Here is a 22202-nt window from a genome sequence, read left to right as displayed (position 1 = left end):
ACTTCCAAGGATCCTGGATTCACTGAAGGGTCCTCATAGGAATACTGCAAAGATATGCATTTGCCGTCGCAGCTGCATCAATGAAGATAAAATATTGACTTAAGAAAATCTGGATTGGGGAACAAATATTTACTTGAGCTGACTTACTTGAGGTTTCTGCATACATTACATCGCGCTGGATTTAATGCAATAAAATTTTCAGGTGTTTACTGCAATGCCTGATCTACGCATTTGTTAAGATCCGATTGAAGCTGAAGCCGGGTCAATATTTTCTCTAAACAAAGACAAATTCGTTGCCTTCTTATTAGAAGAAATGGTAATTCCTTTGTTTTTGAATTTAACATGAAGTAAAAAACGTTTCTCCGATTGAGGCCTGCCTTACAAGAGTGTTCCAAGCCGACTTTAGAATAAATAATCCCGCTTAAATCCTGTAATCATAAATCCCTGGAGGCGCTAAAAAGAAATGCAAATTATATCTTGTCTCGATTTATTACTGGGGGAACAAGTAATCCTTTATCAACCCCAGTCGCGTTTGTTCTTGAGTTGCTCCTTGGGACTACACAATCTTAAACAGGAGGATCGATAAGTTTAAAAATTAGTATTTACTAAGATTTTTGAGTTTATCCGTTTGGAACATAAAAACTTATAACTTATGAATAACACTTGAAAACACACATAGCACACTTGAAAATCGAAATTAAATCCCCCCATTAACATCGCCCCCAAATTTTCCAATTCAAATACCCCCCCAACTCGAAAACTTTCTACCCCCATCCATCTCGTTCTTTTTAAGTGTTTTCAGAATCGACTTGAAAAAGTTTTTTCTTGGGAAAAAGCCGATGGCTTATTGCCTGCAGCTTCATTAGCCTTAATTTAATTTGAATAAAATCCCTTAGAAAAATGGAAGGCTAAATGAGGTGTAAATTTTTTGCGGCAAATATTGATGGTGTTTTTTTTTTAATTATTTCGTCATGCTTTGATTAGGCTCTGATAATAAATATCACGTCGTGCTTGTGTAAACAGTAATTAGAACCATGTTTGATTGATGCTTTTCGCAGTTTTACGACCGCATAAAACTCAGAAACTCCATCCCGGATATGCTCAAATCTTCCCTTCGCTAACAAATTGGAATGTAAATTCCAGGTAAGCACTTTATGCCACACAAGACGATTTTCATAGAAATTTATTCGGGGCCCCAAACGTATATAAAACTATTTGCCGCCATACAGAATAACTCCCGGTTATAAAATCAAATATATCCGGAATATCGTATCCAGACGGTTTTCCCAATTCCGGTTTCCCAAGGGGAAAGCTGCGGAAGGAAATGCATTTGCCGACCTTACCCACTAAATCTTGAGCGATAATATATTTGCAGATGGAAATGGGGATAGAAGTCTGAAGTGTCTGTTGAGGTGTCAGGTGCTGGAGGGATCGTTGAGGTAACAACTGGAAGATGCCTGGAAGAGATTTTCCAAGAATTTTTGTGCTAAATTTTTCGTCAAATTTTTGGGTTACCTTAAATTACCGAAAAATAATTAATTCAAGGCAATGCAAAATATCTGTGTGTAAGTAACAAAATCTTTCTAGGTAATTATGTTACTTCAGATTTCGTCAAGGTGCCTTGTGTTACTAAATATTTTGTCATCACTGCAATACACTTGTCGCTAATAAAAAAACCTATAATGCTCTATTCATTTTTCTCTGTCTACTATAGGTATCTAGATTTCCTATATAAACATCGAAATTTCCAACAAAGAAAAATATATCAAAAGTCTTCCTCGAAGTAAATAAACTGCTATGATATATCAGATTTGCTATATCCTTTTGAATCTTTTACGGTGACGTCATCGGGAAATTAGAGATCTTTTTACGTTCTTGGCTCTTCCCCAAATATGTTGGATCCACAGGGCTAGCCTCCTGGATAAGTCTGTATATTTACTGGAAAACCTCGCGCCAAAGGCGGAGATCCATGAAAGTATATCCAATTTATCATCTTTTTTCCTTATGCGGCTTTCATATTTTCTTTTCATATAGATTCGTGAGATCTTTTTTATGGAATCCGGATTTTACTTCCCTTAAAAACAAAGCGAAAGTTGTTTTTGATCTATGAATTTGCCATTATAAGTTGAAGTTTTAGCGGGTGTTAGCTTAAACAACAACAAAAACGATTGATGAGGTTTTAAAAAGCTACATGAAGAACCACGTATATGGAGCAGTTGCAGCAAATATCTTTGTCGGCTAGATACACAAAAACAATCAAAAGCAGCTTGAGTGACCTTTCGAGTCGCCGGTCCTGGAGGAAACTCGGGATGAAATGTTACAGGAAACACCGTATCTGAATTTATGCCGACACCAACAGGAATCTACGCGGAATCTCTGTACTATGAGTCATCGCCCGGCGACTAGTGTGTAGCAAACCCGAACCAGAAGTTCCTTTCTGATTTAGTCAAGAATGAATGTGTAGAAATAGAGAAATAGAGAAATCCTGTAATTTTTATTAGAAACGTGTATCCCAGTGGCGACATGTTATTGTTAGCGAATCACGTCCATTCTATCGGCATTTCCTGCCATCAACGAAAAAGAGATATGTTTGAACATCAGAAGAAGTAGATGTAATCTTCGACTATTAACGTTATATTGAATGCCCTACTAAAACTTTATTTGAGATTTAAATATTAAATTAAAATTTAGAATAATAATTCAAAAACATTCCATATCAAATCTAACAGGACGATCAAGGCTAGGAGTTTTCTAATCAACTATACTATAGCCTGAAGAGCATTTTGTTTTCTCTTGATACCTATACTAACCCCCTTACACGCACTCATAAATCGTGTTCAGGGTCAACAGTTAAGTGGCTTTTAATAATGTAGGAGCTCAATTAAAAAAGCAGTTTCCAGACACGTAAGTTCCTGTACAATTGCAAGGTCATTCTTCATCATGCAAACACATGTAGTTTGCGTGATGGAGAAATGCGAATTTCTGATTAGAGATTTAAGCTTTTTTTATAATAAACTATTCACTAATTCCTCTATTAATAGAAAATACCGGCCCTTTGAGACACTCTATTAAGATTCGATAAATCTTTCAGAGGGGGTCTCTTGTGAAACTTCCATAATGACAGGTTCTCAAATTATTAGGGACGTCGGTTCGTTTAAGCCAATTTATTCAAACGAGATAAATGGCTCTTCACTGCAGCCTCACTTTATTAGAAGGAAAATTAATGGCTTGCTTGAGAAAAAAACCTTTTTTGACAAAAAATGTTATGAAAGCTTTTCTAGATTTTAATTAAGCGATGAAATGGCCTGATTGATAATTGCTGTGCAAGTAAAATCCTAAAGGCAATAAAAAAAAAAAGTTAAAAAACATCTCGCAATGAAGTCAATTTAGGCCAAAGAATGTTGCAAAGTTTCTCGCGTTTCCTAATCGAGTAAACGCCTCATGAAAAATCTTAAATCCAACTTCAGGGAGATTGCAGCTGTTTGTTAAAAATTAAACTGCAACCATTCCGGAAACGGGGCCCAGTTTTCCAAGTTTCCAACTCGGTAATGGCAAAGTTAAACTTGTAATCATATATACTTAAACTGTTATTAGGTTTATGAAGATGTCTTGTTCCAACAACTTCCAAACATAGTCAGAAACGTCGATATTTCACAGCGAAGCAGAGTTTGATGCCAATGGAATTATCTCTTAATGTGCAAATAACCAACACAAAACTTTTCCTTTTGCAAAACTAGAAGTAACTCTCGCTGTATCAACTACTTTCCTGTAAATAAAATCAGGTCAATTTTCGGACTATTCGCAAATAGGATTAGATACAAAGACTGGTAGTGCCTCAAAACAAACTTTAGTTTATTTCTGAGATTTTGCTCTAATCCGATGCAATTGTGTTTGGTGTTTGTATTTGTGTCCGACGGTGCAGGTGCTCTATTTCCTTTCAAAATGAGATAAAAATTTCAAGTTTCAACTACGATTTTATTCCACCTCTCTGAATTTAGACTTAAAAGCATGAAAAACTCGATCCCTCAAGTCAAAAACATTTTCCTGGGAACTCCTCTGGCCTGATGCCAAACTTTGCCCTTCGAGTGGCTTTTCGCATTAAAGTTAGTCGGGCTTGGAGGGCTCTGGTTTCTGCAGAGTGGGCAGTAGTCGGAAGTTGCTTATTTTTATTGTTTGCTTTGGATTTACCTTAGATTTCATTGTTAGTTCTGGAATTGATGGGAATTGTGGGTTTATAGGCTATTTGATGCCGTGGTTCTTGCTTTTAGTATTGTTTAAATAAATGTGGGGCGCGAAAGGTTGAAGAAGAATAATTTCAATCATTTTTTTGTGGTATTTATTTATTAAGCCACGATATCTTTAATAAGTTACCTATAATGTAATGAGGTCTGAGAGAGTAGTGGTAATGAGATCTCCCCGTAAGTCTATTGCAACAGATGATAAGTCTTATAGATGTTTTCAAGCATTGTTGAAAATTTCACGGACTTCATCAAAGTGAACTTTAGATCTCCAGAAAATTTTACGAATTCAACATTTATGTTTATTAATGTTTTAAAACCTAAAAAAAACTAGAACTAAATTTATTAAAAGTTAGAGAAAAAGCGGGCACCTCAAATTAACAGGAAAAAATGCAAATCGGAAATTTTTAGTAAAAAAGTTGTTAAGTGTTAAAGTAACTAAAAGTAATCGATATTTTATAGACAGGTTTCGTCATATGGAAGTCGATTTCAATCGATTTATATCCAGTGTTATTTCTGATTTAATTCACTTCACATTGTCGGCACTTACCACTTCATCGTAAATACTTAGGATTTATCGTCCATTTTTTTCTATCACAAGAAAAAACCAATTAAACAAAGGTAAAGTCACAATTTTTTAAATTTTTATTGAAAAAGCAAATCTGTCAGTTCAGAAAAACAGCACTCACGTCATATAATATTTATCAATAGTATTTAACAAAATTATATAAAAACGAACTTGTATTACAGGGAACACGTAATTATAGAACAAGAAGGTAACTTATAATTATGTCGGTTAAGTAGCGCAAAACGTATTTTTTACATTAACTAATAAGTATATTTTTACTCAAACTTAACAATAGTGACTTATTGTTTAAACAAAATGCCTCGCAGCTATGCCATAGCGACAACTTCAAAATACAACGCATTCTAAAATAAATAAATAAATTTCAATGATTGAGTACATCAGCATTTGTCATCAGCAGGTATTATTCAGTGCATAATTTTGTACATATAACACCGACTTACTATTAAAAGACATTGAAGACACCTAGTTAAATTCATTCTGAAAAATTTGTTATTGATTATAAATTTCCAACATCACTAGCGTTGTTTGGGGATTAAATTCCAGACTTAATTCAGTTTGCTCAAAATTAGTTTGTAAATTGTTGGGATGATATTTATGAAAACATTTTATTGGTCGATAATTTTAAATTGTTATATAATTGGCCTTACGTAGGGGATTTTAACGAAACACGAACACTATATTTCGATGTCAAATAATTCTAGATAAAGACGATTATTGCTTTGAATTCTCATGTACAAATCTACATTTTTGGTCACAAAAGTCTCTAAGTAATCTAACTTACGTTAACTATTCTATAGTGTTTACAAGTCATGATTGTATTTCGCTAAACTTGGTTTTGAGAGCTGAAAAATGACACTAAATTAAAAATATTAATTAGGCTTAGAGTACTTAATTAGCGATTTTTTCCATGCTGAATATTGTTTGAATATGACATTAAACATTATAATAACCAATTTATATTCCATGCCCTACAGAGAGGGGTTTAAGGGACTCAGATTAGTACGTAGCGGGATCTAAAAGGCTTCTGATGGAAGTTTTTGAAGTTTTGAAACTCGATTTAGAAATAATTAATATTGGCTTCTTTTATTTATAGAATTTGAAATTTTATTTTCTTGTGTTGTTTGAAGTAGCAAATAATTATAATTGTAATTATCTCCTTTTAACGTCAAATTGCCTAATTTAGACCTATTATTTAATCTATTAGTCAATACCAGTCTTTTTCTTATATAAGTAACAAGTTTATGAAAATGCTCAAACGAAATAGTGCAAAGGTTGGCATTACTTAATAAAAAAAAGTCTTGATGAACTTTACTTATGAGCTATTTTTGTCTGTAGCAATAATTGTCTCTTATACACAACTATATTTACGACTAGATAGAAAATATAGAGACACTTAAGTAGACAATATAAATATCTGTACAACATCGTTAGTAGATTTTATTACGCAGGTTTGGCAAATATGTACAAATTGTGGTTTGCCGTTAGAAGTACAAAATAAATTTACACACTTAAAATCATATCATTAATTTACTAATCACGATTATAACCTACATTCATATCATTACAATTTAATCTTTATTTCTTCTTTGTCTAGCCCTTAATTTTTTACAGCTAATTGTTATATATGAATTCTGATAAAGGCAGTTTCAGTTTCTATATTTTTTTAAGGGTCAAAAACAGCCGTTTTCAGAAGATGGGGAAGATAAAGCAATAATCTTACAAAATAGAGCACCATTACTTGTTAACTTTGGCAAATGTTGAACTAGCAGCAGATTGTCGAAGGTTTTGTTTAAAATTTGTTATAAATAGGTTTGGTTTGAGGTCGTCAAATAAAGATACTGAAATAAATTGTGAAAAATCATAAAATACGTAATTTGACTAGATATAACTTGGATATATTTCTAGGTATATTTTAGTTACTCAGAGAGGATCTATAATAGTAGTAAAAATAGAGGGAGGGAAGAGAGGGGATAAAAGAAAAATATGTCGGATAGCATCCGAAGAATCGGAAGTTCCTTTCGCAGGCGAAAGGCGCATCCGAAAAACCTGAGCTAAAGGTCTCTCACCCTGCAATGTTTGCAGAGTAACCTGCCCTCCATTCTCAGGAAACACATAACATGTTTTGTTAAGTATTTTGTATGTGTGCGTTTACTATGTTGTAACCTGTAAGGATTTCCACTATACTCCCTATGTATTGCCGACTTTTCTTTAGTAGGCATGATGCCTGTGCTCAAATCGAGCAAGACATGCTTGCCTTCTCTTCATCCCGCTAATCTATATGCCCATGAGTTGCCCTGCCCCTCGTTATTTATATGTATAAAGACGAACAATTAATATGAATATCTTGTTGAATCACAGGTTGCTAGCTAGTGAAATATGCATTGAGCTGCTTATGTGCAAAAATTTATTTCCAATGAATATACTCTTGGTGTGCATCTGAGCTATTCATAAGCATCCAATAAGGTCTTTGCTCCTCCCACTGATAGATTGCCGACCAATCAAAGTCGTACATTGAGGTAATTATTGAAGTGGAATATTTAATTATTAAACTCTTGCATAACACAATTAATCGCAACAGAGCTTTATTCCTTCCAGACATAGAGTCATAGACAGACATGCAGACATAGAGAGAAACTTCCTTAATTTTGCTACTAGGCAGTAGTTAGGCTTTAGTGACGAAAGTTTCCCGGACAGCGTAGGTAGCTTGAGCCCCGTGTCTTTGGTGATGATTTCAGATGACAATGAATACCCATATATTCGATAATCATAGAACTGAACTATACTTCCGGCTTCGAATAGGATACATATAGTTGGAGCTAATAATTTCGGATTTAGCAATCTTGTTCCTTCGTTTTTGAGATTTATATTTAAATTTGGAACTTTAATCAAATATTTTTATTTAAAACACTCAAATGAAGTTTTATTTACACTTTTTAATGCTTGAATTAAAATATTACCTACACATAAAAATCATGAACATTTTTCAAAAAGAATATATGGGCGAATTTTAGCACAAAACTGGGAACCTCCTTGTACATATTTTAACATAGTCCTGGATTAGCCATCATCTCTAAGAGGCTCCATTTTCTAACAATTTTTATTTAAAACTCAAGTTGGGAGCCCCAATAAAAATTTGTTGAGTACTTTACCTGAATTTCGTCTGAGAATATCACATGAAAAGTAAAAAATTACGAAGTTCGCTGGAATTAATTAACCAATTATTCCAAACTAACCTGAAAGTATGAATGGAATTAACCTGAAATATCTTCAAAATTTCTTTACATTTTTACTGAAAATTTCCAAGAAATTTATTCGGAACAAGCTTATAATTTCATTGACGAATAATGCAAATAACTATTATGCATCTCAATTCGAAATAACATTAGTATTCAAACTCAAACAATGTCAACATCTCGCCATGTTTGGTTGAATTAGGGGCAAATTATTAAGGTATTGTTAAATTTAACATGAAGTTAATTTCAGTAAAAACCAAGAATATGACCAATAGTAAGACTCTATTCTATGAAAACTAGCTTACAGTTAAAGTTGACAGCACATTAATAATTTGAACCTTAGAGCATGTGTAAACATTGTGGAGAGGAAACCTGTCGCCATTCAGTGGTGGAAATATGAGTTAAAATCACCTTTAGCATTGAGTGTTGAATATAAATTTTACTTCGTCTAGTGCTGTACAAATAAGTTAGAAATAACGTCACAAGAACCTGTAAAGGAGAATGATCAATGACACATAAGTGTGTTTAATGAACCTCCAAATCGTGCATAATAATATCATTGAAATTGAGAAAACCCGAGAGATTACCACAAACATGAGAACCACGCGAAAGTACGTATGCTACGTACTGTTTAATGACTTCAAACTTCTCTGGAAATCGGCATGATTATTAAGATTTCAGTAAGTTTATGTTGAAATAGTCTGAAAAGTTCGTATTTTCTTAATGTTGCTGAACTTCGTAACTCCACAGAAAAAGGACTGTACACTACTCGAACGTAAAGCATGTCATTTTGCTTGTTACTCGCCTGCGGCTCGGTCGTAAACTTTCGTCATGTTCGTAACAAGCTTCGTACTATTTCCATAATTTAATTATTCACATGTCAGGGAAACAGGAAATAAACTAAGAAATTTCCTCTAATCCTGTGCAACTAAACGTGCAGGTAGGGATTTGTCAAACATAGTGGGTTGTATATGACTCGAAAAGTAATAAAACATGCAAAATTTTACGGAATTTCTGTTACATTCTCCAGGGCTCTGTGGGGAGCAAATAGAGCAGAGGGATTTAAAGAATAAAGATAATGAACTGGTCGTCAGCAGCTTTGGCTTTTTGGTGTTTGTGCACTGCGGGATTTGTGCAGAGAACAAATTCAAATTCGTGCTACTGTATTTTGAGGCCCAGAAAAAGTCATAACAATATACGGGGTACTACATAATTATTAGATTTAATTAGGGATTCGCTATATACAAGTATCAAGATTTAACCTAAATTGCTTGTATCCTCAAATTGATCATACGCCACTGTAAAAAATCCAACGTGGCAAAATTCAAAGCCATTTTTCGCTTTTTAAAAATCATTCTGGGAAAAATGTTTGCAACATTAATTGATCAGGCATCATATAGCAACATGGGCTAATAATTCCTGCCAGGTATGAAAACGAAGCTTATTTCCTCATCAATACTTGAAATATCGGTTAAACCAATTCTAAACTTTCATAACCGGCTTTTAGAAGCTTGTATGAGTGTTTAGAGAAGATTTCTGTGCTATTTTAATGTTTTTTTTCTAGAGTACCTACTGGAATGTTCTGATTTATAAATCGATTAATTACCCGATAATCTGAATGTATGTATGGTTCTGATGAGACAAAACTTACCCTAAAACGTCAGATGCCTTCAGTTGGCGCTCCGTCCATGGTGGGTAAAGCAAACCTCTTAGGGCCAAATTATTAATGAGCTGGTAATACTGTATTGTATATAATAAATTTTGGGTCTGGTAAATTTGCCTGTACATTGACAATTTGGTTCTTACTAATACCATGTAGAACCACTTGATCTTCAACTTCTTTTATTTGAAGGTGAAGAAATCGAGATTAGGAAAAAACCTGAATTCATTTAGTAATATCCAATAGCAACCTTCAACTATTAGAAAATTGGAGGAAAACTAGACTAAAATTCGATTAATTCGTAATAGTGTATTGACCATTAAATATAACCTACCTTTCAACTTCTTATTCACTTTCTAATTCTCCCACCGCCATTACTAAAGCGCATCAATATTATTTCCTCAAACCAAAGCCTTTCTCACAATTTTCCACCAAACCTTACACCCAAGTTTCTAATCAGAAACTTGTAGTCGTTAATCTGCTACTAGTAAGGTCCACTCAAAGGGTTGACCCAAAGTCCGAACTCCGCCTATCCACATTATGTTTCAAATAGGTTTCCGAAAACACACTACGAGTCCGGTCCTCATACCTCATACTCGGCCTCCTTTGATCAATATAATTCAGATCAGAAGGAGGTCTTCGACACAAAGAACAAAAAGCACACTGAAGGGTGTTCTTGAACGCTTCTCGGAAATCCTTATTGAAGTAGGCATAGATTAGTGGATTGAGGGTGGAGTTGAAGTAGCCAATCCAGAAGAGCATCGCTACCACTACGTGAGGGCACGTGCAGCTGGTGCAAAATGTAACGCTGTCGTACCAGAGGAAGAAGGGAAGCCAGCAGAGAATGAAAATCCCTAGAAATGTTAGCAAGTTTTCAAAGGGCTTTAGAGAAACCTCGTTGAGCTTACCCATGATAATGCCTAAAGTTCGGGCAGCCTTATGTTCTCTCTTCATTTTGCTAATGCTTCGTTCTCTTGTGGGGGTATGATGCAGATCCTGATTGATCTCATGAAGGGTTAAAGTCTTGGAAGACCCTCCAGAATTAGACATCATATCCCCGTTGGTGTTGTTGGCGTGCAGCAACATTGCAGCCCCATGTCGATTAAACATTTCCTTCTCCTGCCTGCATTAAAATACCACAAATTAATTCATTTTACAATAGTAAAGAAAATCATACCTGTTAGCTTCTCTAAATACCATGGAATACATGTAAATCATGACGGAGCCAGGAACCCAGAAACTTATGCAACTACTGATTACAGCGTATGCTTGGTTGACGACGAAGACGCACATATCTGGGTGTATTCTGCGGAACTCTTGGTGATCTTTGGTGGTATACCACCCCATGAAGATGGGAAGGAAGCTGATAAATGCTGGACTCACCCAAATAGACACCAATATGAAAGCCACTAGTTTCTTAGTCATGAGCAGCGAGTACTTTAAAGGTTTGCATATTGCATAGTACCTGGAAGCAATAAGCACATTAGATCATTTTTTCAAATTCATTTATTACCATTACCTATCTATACTGATAGCACATAGATGCAAAATAGAAACAGTGGAAAAGTACACGTCCAGACTGTTCCAAACATCACATAAAGTGTAGCTGAAGAGCCAACTATTGAAAATCTCGACACTCGCGTTGAAACTCATCGCGAACATTGCCACGAGCATGTCCGCTAAAGCTAGTGATATGACGTAATAGTTTGTGATGACGCGTAATTTTCTGTGACGCATGACCGACACTATGACGAGGAGGTTACCGAAAATAGAGACGATGATGATGCTGCCCATGATTGTCGCTTTGATGAAGAGCAAGAGGTTGTTCCCGATATCGTCATCGGAGGCTTCATTTTGGAGATCTTCGATCGAGCGGTTGAGCATTGAAGTGGCGTTCTCTGGAATCAGTGGAATTAAACGGTGCTAACTACCAATATATCAAACGCACTTAAGTAGTCCATCCCATATAAATCTCTATTTACAACGACAGGCGTCCAAATTGCGAATGACTATTGCGGATTGATAGATCCCCATTTTATTGGAAGATAAATTTTAGTTAGTTGATCTTCTCGATCTGGCCATCTGATTGCCCGTCGAGGTGCCCAGGACTGAAAACAGAAAGTGTTTTGGTTAATGGAGCATGATTAATTCTCGTCTGCCTTTTTTATAGCTACGAGGGGAGTAATTCGAGAATAGAAAAAAAGTGGCCCTGCCGGTGATAAATTTCAGTCAAGACGGCGCTCACGTTCTATTAACCGTTAAGGTAAAATTTATCAGGCATTCCAGTGACTACAATTTTAAATATGAGGCACGGGTGCACTAATTTCACGAAATTGTGTTTTGATCCCTTTGTTGATCAAACATTCCTAATTATATTATATTTAAATTTAGTTGGAACTCATAAGAAAGGGGCTGGAGTTGCCGGAAAAGTCGAGGGGCGGGGATCTCTTCGGATTCGGTCTTTTTTATTAACATCGTTTTTTATTGAAACGTCTTCTCTCAAATGTCACGAGGGACCTTTCCTGTCGGCCCTTAAACCGTAATTAAATTCCAGCCCCAAACCGAGAGAGGGCCAGATAAAGGGCCAAATTCCGAGCGATTAAATATTTTTGTTCCTTTCTAAGCGCGTAGAATTTGACTGCTCTTGGGATGTAGACACAGAGACTTCAATTTGCTCAAACGTTTCATGAAAGAAACCTATCGCATATATTTGTTCTTTTAATTAATTTGAGTTAAATAAATTTTTGAAAAGGACCATGCCTCGGACATCGCAGTGTACAAAGTTTTCCACATTCGAAGGTGAACTTTGGGATCTTAGAAATAGTAAAAGTTTCCTTAAAAAAAGGAAAAATTCATCTGAAGTGAAATTCGGAGAAGGAAAAATTTCAAGTAAGAAATACATTTTTCGATATAACTCTTAGCAAGAATATCGTTGATTTCATGGAATGACGACAAATCTCTGAAATTCACATTTTTCAGACAAATTTCTGATAACTTTAATGGCAGAAAAGTACAAAGTCGTTGAAAACAAATTTTCCATGGAAAGAAATTATTGAAAGTTATATTTCTGGGATTATTACCATTAGCCTAGATTCTGAAGTAGTCAAAAGAGCTTAATGGGAAAATATTATGCATAAAGAGCTCATGACTCGACCGCATTTCACGCAGTAGATGACCATATATCTCTCTCTTTATGGCTTAAATACAATCTAAAATATTCAAAGCTGTCGCTTGTGAAAATGAAATTCCTGCCTGCAAGATCCATTCTGCGATGCTTTTTAGGGCCTGGATTACCATATTTAGGGATATTATTGCTAGTTTTGTTGTCCAACTTGAGAGACCTATTTTACGATGTAATATGGGTTAAGGAAGAAATGATATTCATGTGGGTTGATGTGTGATTTAAATTTGAAAAATACGCCTATTTATTCAACTTTAGCATATTCCGTTTCCTCATTTAATACGCTCAAAATAATTTTATTTTAACGTTGCTTAGACACTAATTATAGCTTTTTAATCTTTGAGATAGCTCAAGACTGCGCATGCCCTGCACTAATTTGATCTTAGTAATTAATTTTTTTGGACCACATTATCTGCTCTGCCTGATATACTACATTTCGTTCCATTAGAATTTCTTTCAAGATTCGCGCATTTACATGATACCAGCGTTATGAAATTTCGCAGCAACAATTAAAAAGCAATTTTCCGCTAATAAGTCAAACTTAGAGAGTGTAATTAGACCCTAATGACATTTTAATACCCCCAGTAACGAGTTTTTGAGAACAACAATTAACACTTAAAATGATTCCTAGCGCGTTGGAGTTCCTCAAAAAACTCCTTCTAGTAGATTTAAACCCATAAAAGTCCATGTTTTTTTTTAAATCTATTTCTGAGTCAAATCAGCAATTTCACGACTCCTTACCGAAATCGGTTTGAAGAAACTTTCCAGACAATCACGGAAAAAGCGTCGGAAAAAACTATGGAAGTGCTGGCAGAGTTGTCGGTCTATTGTATCATTGTGGATTAAGCTAACGGGAGTGATAGCTCCTTTTTGCCGATTCCCCTCCATTGTTATCCAGAATTTCTCCGAGCGATTATGCAAACCTATTCAATGAAGTTTGACCGAAATGGAGCATTATACTACTCGGGATTTCTCGAGGTAAGAATTTCCAGTCCATAAAGTTTTATTGCCAAACCTACATGAGATGCATAGTATGTATAAAAACTACAGGCGCAGATGCATCTAGGCAAACTTGCAAGAACTTAATATCGGGTTTATCTTATTCAGAGAGTGATTTACGTTGCTTTCACCCTTCAGGCACGAGGGCGGATACACATCCAGGTGAATTTATCTCGCAAAGTTTCAGGCATATACATGAGAATTGAGTTGCACCCTGTTTAAAGTGAAATATCCCCTATGGATGTCAGCACCTGTAGGGTTAAATTGGGTTGGAAGACGAATCAGCATACTTGAAACTATTGTGAGGTAAATTGGGGGCTTTTAGGGTACGAATTGAAATTTAAATTTTTTAATATTCGAGTTCATTCGAGGATTTCACAATTTTTTATTTTCGGGTCAATGAGAAATGGTCCCAAAATTGGGGTGACGTGTTGGGATTGGGGGTTGAGGTGAGAAAGTATGTATAAGGTTCTAACATAAGTTTCCGTGATTTTGTCTTTTTGTTTTTTATGGCCGAATTTGCAGGTCATACGTAAAAGTGCCTTATACTATTTTAAAGCGCATATTCATCTCTACAAAACCCTTCTTCCCATTTTTTAAACTCATTCAATTTCTTTTAATTTTTGAATTTGAAAAATATAGTATCAAGTCGATAAAAAACAACATTTTCAACACCTTGTTTGCATTTAATCAAGGCCAAAAAATTGCCGAAGTGGGACCTGACATTTGTGGTGTGTACAGAGAAGGTGCTAAATCCTGGAGTACTGCTAAAGATTGGTATATCAAGTTTAAAAATGGCACATTTGACCCTTGGGACAGTCCACGCGCCGGACGACCATCCGAATTCGAGGATTCTTGAGAAGGTGTGCTTGAAGGCGCTAATGAAGGAGGACGGTCGCCCAACATGAAGAAAATTGCGAAAAAATTTACAGCAATGCAATAACAATCTCCCGTCACCTTCAATCAAATAGTTTTATTCATAAACTTGGGGCTTGAGTACCGCACGAGCTTACTAAAAATAATAAGGAAAATCGTCTTCAAATTGCTGCTGAACATCTCGCCCGACACCGGGCAATACATGGGCGCAAGCAACGATCCTTGTATAGAATTGTTACGGAAGACGAGAAATCGTGCCTCTATGCCAATATAATGCAGCGGAACGAGTGGATAGCCTCGGGAGACAGGCCAAAACCGAGAGTAAAATAAGGCCTTCATCCCAAAAAGACTATGATCTGTGTTTGGTGGGATTAGGAGAGTCTGGTGCACTAGAAAATTCTCGAGAAGAACAAGACAGTTGACAAAAATCTCTATTTATCCCAGCTACATTGTGTAAACGAGGCTACTCAACTGAAAAGTCGCGATCGACAGAACCAAATCATATTGCTTTACGACAACGCGCGATGCCACATAGCACAAATGGTTATAGCCGCCCTCCAAGAGTTCAAGTGGGAGGTTCTGGAACATCCTCCGTATTCCCCTGACCTGACACCAACGGATTATCACCTTGTCCGTTCACTGTCAAATTATATGCGCGGCTTAATCTTCGGCAATGACCAGCACCTCGAAAACAGGCTCACTAATTTTTCGAGTCCAGACCCGCCGACTTCTGGAGAAACGGCATAAACAAATGGGTTGACAGGTGAGAAGAGGTCGTGAACAATAACGGAAAATATATTTTCGATTAATTTATTGTTATTACTTTCTTAAAAATAAATTTTGCAAAATCAGGGAAACTTTTGTTACAACCCCATACTAAACCCTCAATATATTAAACCTGCTATACCTAGAATGATCACAAAATTTTCTGGTGGATCTCTGGTTTTCATCTGAAGAGCCGAGTCTTCACCTTATGATCAAGGTGAGCCAGTAAGTACCTCAAACTTCGTTCTACATTGTACAATCTCTGTTTGTTATATCGACTTTCGCAGAAATCACGGGAAAAATATAAGTTATTAGTTTAAAAAAATAAGACATTGAAAGTTTCGTTGTTAATGCATTCGCACACTGGACTTTGCATAATCGTATCTCCGACATAGAGTTGAGTGCGGGTCTGAAAAGCGTGGACATTTATTATGGAATCTTGTTTAAATCTCTGTCCAGATATTAGGAAACATATTACTGCAGCTTTGCAAGAAAACATGTTTTCTATTCAGACTCAGAAATAAATGGCCAACCATTGAATCTGTGGCATAATTGCACCATAACTTCAACAAAAACTTCGTTCTTGCGTTTTCAAGGCTCATAACTCCGTATAATTGAGCATTCCAACCCCAACATAATTATTTCTTGTCGTTCTTTCAACACGAAGTCCACTCTAATTAATTAATAGGACAGTTATAAGTCAGGACTTCAAACGGTCGCACGGGTATTTGTACCCGCTGAGCTGTGATTGCTTCTCATTTAACTCTGGAACAACGTTTGAATTGCAAATTTGGTGACTAAAACCGTTCTCTGGCAGCTTCGAAACTCGTTTTTCTCTTCAAGCCCCTAACACGACCATTGTAAATGGGTTTGTTATTGAAATTGATGGACGTATGGACATGGAAGGTTGTTTTAGCTCCATTGTCAGCCTCGTTTGTATCAACCAGATTCAGGTATGGATTAATTACTCAAAATCAAGGATAATCAAATTGGGGAACTCCTTCTCTTCAGAAATTTTCAGACCAGCAGGCATGTCACGGTTTCAATCGTGCGGGTTTATCAAGCAAAAGTGCAGGATTCAAAATGCCAGAAATGGGTCATTATTGATGATAGAGTGTAGGGCCACCTTCCATCAGGATGAGAACCGCTCATTAGACGACTTTAAAAAATGTGAATTTTTAGGGCTCTGCACTGTGCCAAAATAACTTTTAGTGCAGTCGTGCGAGTTTAAATTTGAAAATCCTCCAGTGCATGTTATTATCGAGATAGTAAATCATCCCATTTTTGCAGAGAAAACAAAATAACTGTAAATTAGTTGGTAAAAATTAATAGTTGTGTACATCACTTTATCTTAAAATGCGTAAGCTTCTTATCTATTTGTTCCACGTGTTGACATTGACTAAAATTTTAAAGCCAAATCTAATTTTTTGTATAATTTGTGTAATTATCTGCTTCATATTGTGACTGTTTATGGTCAATTTCATTCTCTACCTATCTGTAATAATCAATTTGCAAACAGTGGAATGACTACAAAGCAAATTTGCTTGCAAATTTCCATTTTGTAATTTTATTACTTACTTAATATTAATTATACGTGCTTCTGCATAAAAGCTGAAAATTGCAACCTTAAACTATTTCTTGCAGAAATAAATAATTTATTCAATTAAAAATTCATGGTGTCGGATGAGGCGTCGAAGTTCGAAGACCAGTTGTGACCCACGAAATAGTATTTGTAAAAAATAAACTCTTAATTTACATTTTCCTTCAATGATTTTGTATGTGTTCAGAAATACAATTTAACTCAGATAAATGTTATTAGTAAAATATTTTGTTTACTTATACAGGGTGTTTGGTTCTCCAAAAACGATGAGACTTTCCATAAGGGTAAATATGGGTATATAGATGCAAAATTATCCCATTTATCTCTTATCGTAAATTTTCTGTCGCTCTACCAAACACCCTGTATACATTTTTGTTTATATTATTGATCCATCGAATAGTCAGACCATCTCTTTCCGCTGAATACTCAGTCTGTTCCGCTAAAACTTTCCAAATATCATTCTGTATCATTTCCCTACTGTACTAAGTAATTCGCAATGTTTAGTTTTCAAATTATACGACTAATGTACCCTCAAAAATACTAGTATGTGGATTCTTCCGGAATAGCAGTATTTCTACAAATGCATCCCACTCCATATTTAAGCGAAAAAAAAGTATGAAAAATGCAGGTAATGTATCGAAAATGTAGAAAATGTCTTCAAAACGGACAATATTCACATATTACGAAGTAGTTTGCAAACCTGCAATGCAGTGTACAAAATTTGAGGTAACAGTTTACTTTTTGGATTTAAAAGGGCAATCAGAAGCAAAACCAATCTAAAAACTTTATAAATTCCGAGTTGTGTGCCTTTTGTGCTATCTGAGACGAGTTTAATGGCTTTTCTTTGTTTCAAACTCCCTCCTAATTTTCCAATCTCAAAATTAGATCTTTATTTGAGCATGGGCCTCTTTTATTGCTGCAATCCCAGAATCCCTGATGACTTATATCTGGAAAAGCTCTTTTATTAAAACTTCTGACACGTCCTTTGGAATCTATATTCTGAGAAATATTGCCAAAAGCTCTCTCTCCATAATACTATTTGCAGGAGCGTACTAATTTGATTTTAATATCTGCAAAAAACCCGAATGTAGGGTGTATTGAAGTAATAAATTTTACCAAGCGAATTGTTCCCAAATAACTTCTGGCGAGGGGTTTATAATAATAGATGACTCCTACGTGCCTTAAATTTCCAAAATTCGATATCCCTCAGGACGCACCCATATTCACCGAATTATTTCCCCATTAAAGCACTGCCCCTCTCAACCCCCGAATTCCCCCGCCATAGTCAAATACATTTATTGTCAAACATATTGAAACTTACACAAGCTGGTATCTCAAACACGAAAGTGTTCGCTTTAGCGATTTCCTTTATCGCGAAAGTGTCGCATTTCATCTTCGGCCTTTTCGATCCCTTCTGACAAGAGGGAAAACTGAAGGGTTTTGCTGGCGTGGAAATTTCGTGTGAGAATAAAATATGTATTAGAAATCACGTCCAAACCACCGTTTTGCCATACACTAAATTGCGGTTTCTTGATACCTGAGCGTGACCCTCGAAATATCCCGAAAAACCCTGGACCCTTTTCTGTAACAAATGTTTCGGAATTATGTTACACCTTTTAGAAGCACCGAGCCGGAAATGTTTATTGCTCTAATAATACCGCGTTTTCTCCTTATGAAAACGAATAATAATAATCGGTCCCGATAATGACAGGTATTGGATCATTGGCTGATAAGTAATTGAAGCTGTGATAAATTTAAGCGGAAATAATCCTTTATTTGCGGAATGTAAGAAAATCCTTAAGGGCAGTTTCCTTTGAAGTGCTGCCTGGAAAATGCGGTTGTAACTAAAGACCTGAAGAAAGCTATGAAAGTTACATTAAATATTTGCAATTTTGTGTTATTATTTCAAGTCTAGTGAATTTGTTTTGGAATGTGCATCATTTTGAAGTCTTAGACAAAGCTGCATCAAAGTGAATTCTATTGTCCAGGAATCTCTAGCAGATAGTCAAAACACGTAGGAAAAATTATTTTACAACAACGTACGATTCACAATTAAAAACTTACTTCTGAATATAATGTAATTACCATGGAAACTCCAGGTTAATTTCTCGCTTCCTGGCAAAGAAATAATATGAGAACGCCCTTATTTTAGGTTTGAATTACCTTAGAAATGAGGAAATAAGATCACGTACTAAATTTGTCATGAAATTATTCGAATTTATTTCTACCCTCGTCCTTATATTCTAAATAGGGGCAAGAAACACGAAACGTCGGAACATCAAGGTAATAAATTCCAGTTAGGGAATTGTTTCCGCATATTTCCGGGGATAATCCAGGAATGAAGGGTTGTGTAAATAATTAATAGAATCCGTGTGATTTGAATTATAGTCGAAAATTCGTATATTTAGGGAAACATTCGTATTACCTTCAATAATCTTTCGTTTATTTTTTTTATATTACATTTGCCTTAATTCTTACAGTACCAATTTCCTGGGCAATAAATTTTTCAGGAAAATTTAAGTATAAATCCGTTTTTACACGACGTTGGCTGGACTTATTTTGGATAAGAATCCAGAATTTATCGAAAAAGGAATATAGTATTTATGGTAATCTGAATTTAAAAAATTGCTCTGAATTTTTGCTCTGAAATAAAATGAGCTATTTCGTTGTTCTCAATATCTGTGATCAGAATACAATTATTCCAGAATTAGTTAAATTTCACCAAAAAATTAGATTTTCTATATTATGGAGCTTTTGAAAAATTTACACAAAGAATGCACCGAAACGTTTTTGTCTTCCGTTTTGAGGGACAAATCAAAAAACTGTTAACGTGTCAGAGCAGGTCCGAAATGGTTCAGAATTCCTCAAATTTCACTGTTACATTGCAATTTCCGCAAATAGATGTTTCCATTGCTAAAAATTAGATTCGTGCGAGTGCACAGAAAGATGATTCCTGCATCTGGTTTTACTTCAACAGTCACCTATCTGAATAATTTTTCCAGTTATGCCAGAACGAATCCAGATTTCTTCTGATAAACATCACCAATAACGAAAAGTGAAGTGATGCAGTAATAAGAATATCAAGGCTCTCAAAATACGTCTCGCAACTAAATATTTGATGACTTTAATTTTAACAGGTTGACTTGAGGTAAATGATTAGTGGTTTGTTCATTATAGGTAATTTAACCTGTTTTCTTTTAAACTTTATTACCTATGTTGGTGATTACTATAAGTGATATTTGTCAACATTTAGTTTCTTTTTACGCATCCAAGGTTGACCTTTTACTCAAACATAGGTGACTAAGTGTTTTTATTAAATAAAACACATAATGCACGTTCTTGGATTTTACGGTCGTTTCATAATGATTCCTTGGCAACAATGAAAACATCATTCCATTATTAATAATCAAATGTTCAGATAATTATCTTTAAAAATTTTCAAAGGCGTACTGAGTTCGATCTATAAAAATCTCAATTTTTAATTTAGATTCGATAAAGATTTTCCAAGCAGTTTTTGTTTTATTCTTTGAGTTTACGATTTGGCATGCTATCAAAGATCATAATAATATTATTGAAAACTCCTGCGATAAAACTTAAAGAAATTTTCAATAGTTGGTGATTACTCATATCTTTTGGAAACAGAACGAGGTGCAGGAATTCGATAAAATGAATATCTTAACCAGTTGGTGTCTTCTAAATCAGAGCGATTTATTCATATTGAAAGTCTATTGATTCTGCACACGTTTAGTTATGAATAACTCAAATTTCAGGAAAATATTCGCTCAAATTTTAGTTAGAGTTTGGTTAGTTCAGAGTGTTTACCTTTGATTTTAAGAGAGGCATTTCAATTTTATAATACATAGAATAGCTCGAAAAATTCACTTCAATCCCTCGAATCTGACTCTTAACTATTTTCTTAAAGGAAGTCCTTCATTAGGATTTTTAATCCAGACCACATATCATAGATGTTTAGATTACATAGAACTCATCAATATGCTAGTTGCTAAAGCCTTTTTGAAAACTTTTACGAAAGTTAAAAAATCTCTTATAATCTACACACGAAAGCTTTCCTTAAAATGCCTTCTAATCTCAACGTATTATACTTAAATACACTCAAAACTCGATTTTCGTAAAAGCGCAACTATCTACTTAAGAATATTGGCTAGTCATTAGCTGATCACAGTTCAGGCCCCATATAGGGCCGTAAAATTTGAGATAAAAATTGAAACGGGAATAATCCTTGTAGTAAAAGACGGTTTGGAGGAAAGAAAGTTATCTACATAGAACCCCTTAAATAGAGTCTCTTTTGAAGTTCCAGCATCTTGAAAGAAGTCGCTAAAAGGTCCACAAATGAGTGCATTTTTACTAAAGCCCCCTTTTAACTGAAAGCTTATAGGGATAAATTTGAAACTGAATATTAATATGACATAATCGATTTTTATGGAGATATGGAATTTATAGGAAAGTTCGAAATCTCAGAGCTTCCTCTAAAGGGAGGTTTTCCTATAAATCTTAGGCCTTCTTAGTCTCTCTCTCGACGAGGAAATTAAATTAGCATATCTCGGTAATATTCTAGATTTTATGGCTGCATTTACTCCCTATAGTTGTAAAATTAGTAACTTGCATTCATGCAATTGCAATACAGCACCGAATTTCGTAGCCCGATGTGGTTTCCATGCAAATACAAGAGCCCCGGAATCAGGTTAACCCGAATTAGCGCATTGCGGTAGTTTTCCTACGGCCAGAAATAGTATTGCTTTCGCCATAATGGCCGTTTTCAACTCCCAGATAAGACATTCAAAGAATATAAATCTTTGCCTTTTCACTCGGTTTGCTCGGGAGAGTTTTAACAGGTTTTATTTCAACTGGAAGCAGACGATATTCAGAAGTTAATTTTGTTGCTGGACAAAATATCCAAAAAGGCTTTTAAAAATGGCATTTTCAGGGCTTGAATCCAGGAGCTAACTCAGCTCTTATTAAAAATTCAGGTGGCACGAAATATGGAAACCGATTGGATGAAATTATACACGAACTTTGGTTGTGACCGTGAAATTGGTTGTT

The 22202-nt window shown here is 35.3% G+C and overlaps 1 protein-coding gene across 1 annotated transcript in view; it reads right to left on the bottom strand.

Moving 5' to 3' along the window:
* Nucleotides 1-5953: 5953 nt before the first annotated feature.
* The window catches only part of Octbeta2R (Octopamine beta2 receptor), a 104536-nt gene continuing 88287 nt past the window's right edge, over nucleotides 5954-22202 (bottom strand). Inside the window, exons 3-7 of the mRNA XM_066397240.1 lie at nucleotides 11669-11828; nucleotides 11240-11618; nucleotides 10898-11185; nucleotides 10629-10843; nucleotides 5954-10574 (exon numbers count right to left, since the gene is read on the bottom strand). Of these exons, the coding sequence (XP_066253337.1) occupies nucleotides 10219-10574; nucleotides 10629-10843; nucleotides 10898-11185; nucleotides 11240-11618; nucleotides 11669-11681 (1251 nt within the window). The 5' untranslated portion in view covers nucleotides 11682-11828 and the 3' untranslated portion in view covers nucleotides 5954-10218. The remainder of the gene's footprint in view (nucleotides 10575-10628; nucleotides 10844-10897; nucleotides 11186-11239; nucleotides 11619-11668; nucleotides 11829-22202) is intronic.

The sequence above is a fragment of the Euwallacea similis genome, chromosome 14 (assembly GCF_039881205.1).
Source record: "Euwallacea similis isolate ESF13 chromosome 14, ESF131.1, whole genome shotgun sequence".
Taxonomy (NCBI): Eukaryota; Metazoa; Arthropoda; class Insecta; order Coleoptera; family Curculionidae; genus Euwallacea; species Euwallacea similis.
Note: the sequence above shows the minus strand (reverse complement) of the source record. Positions and strands in the feature narration are given on the sequence as shown.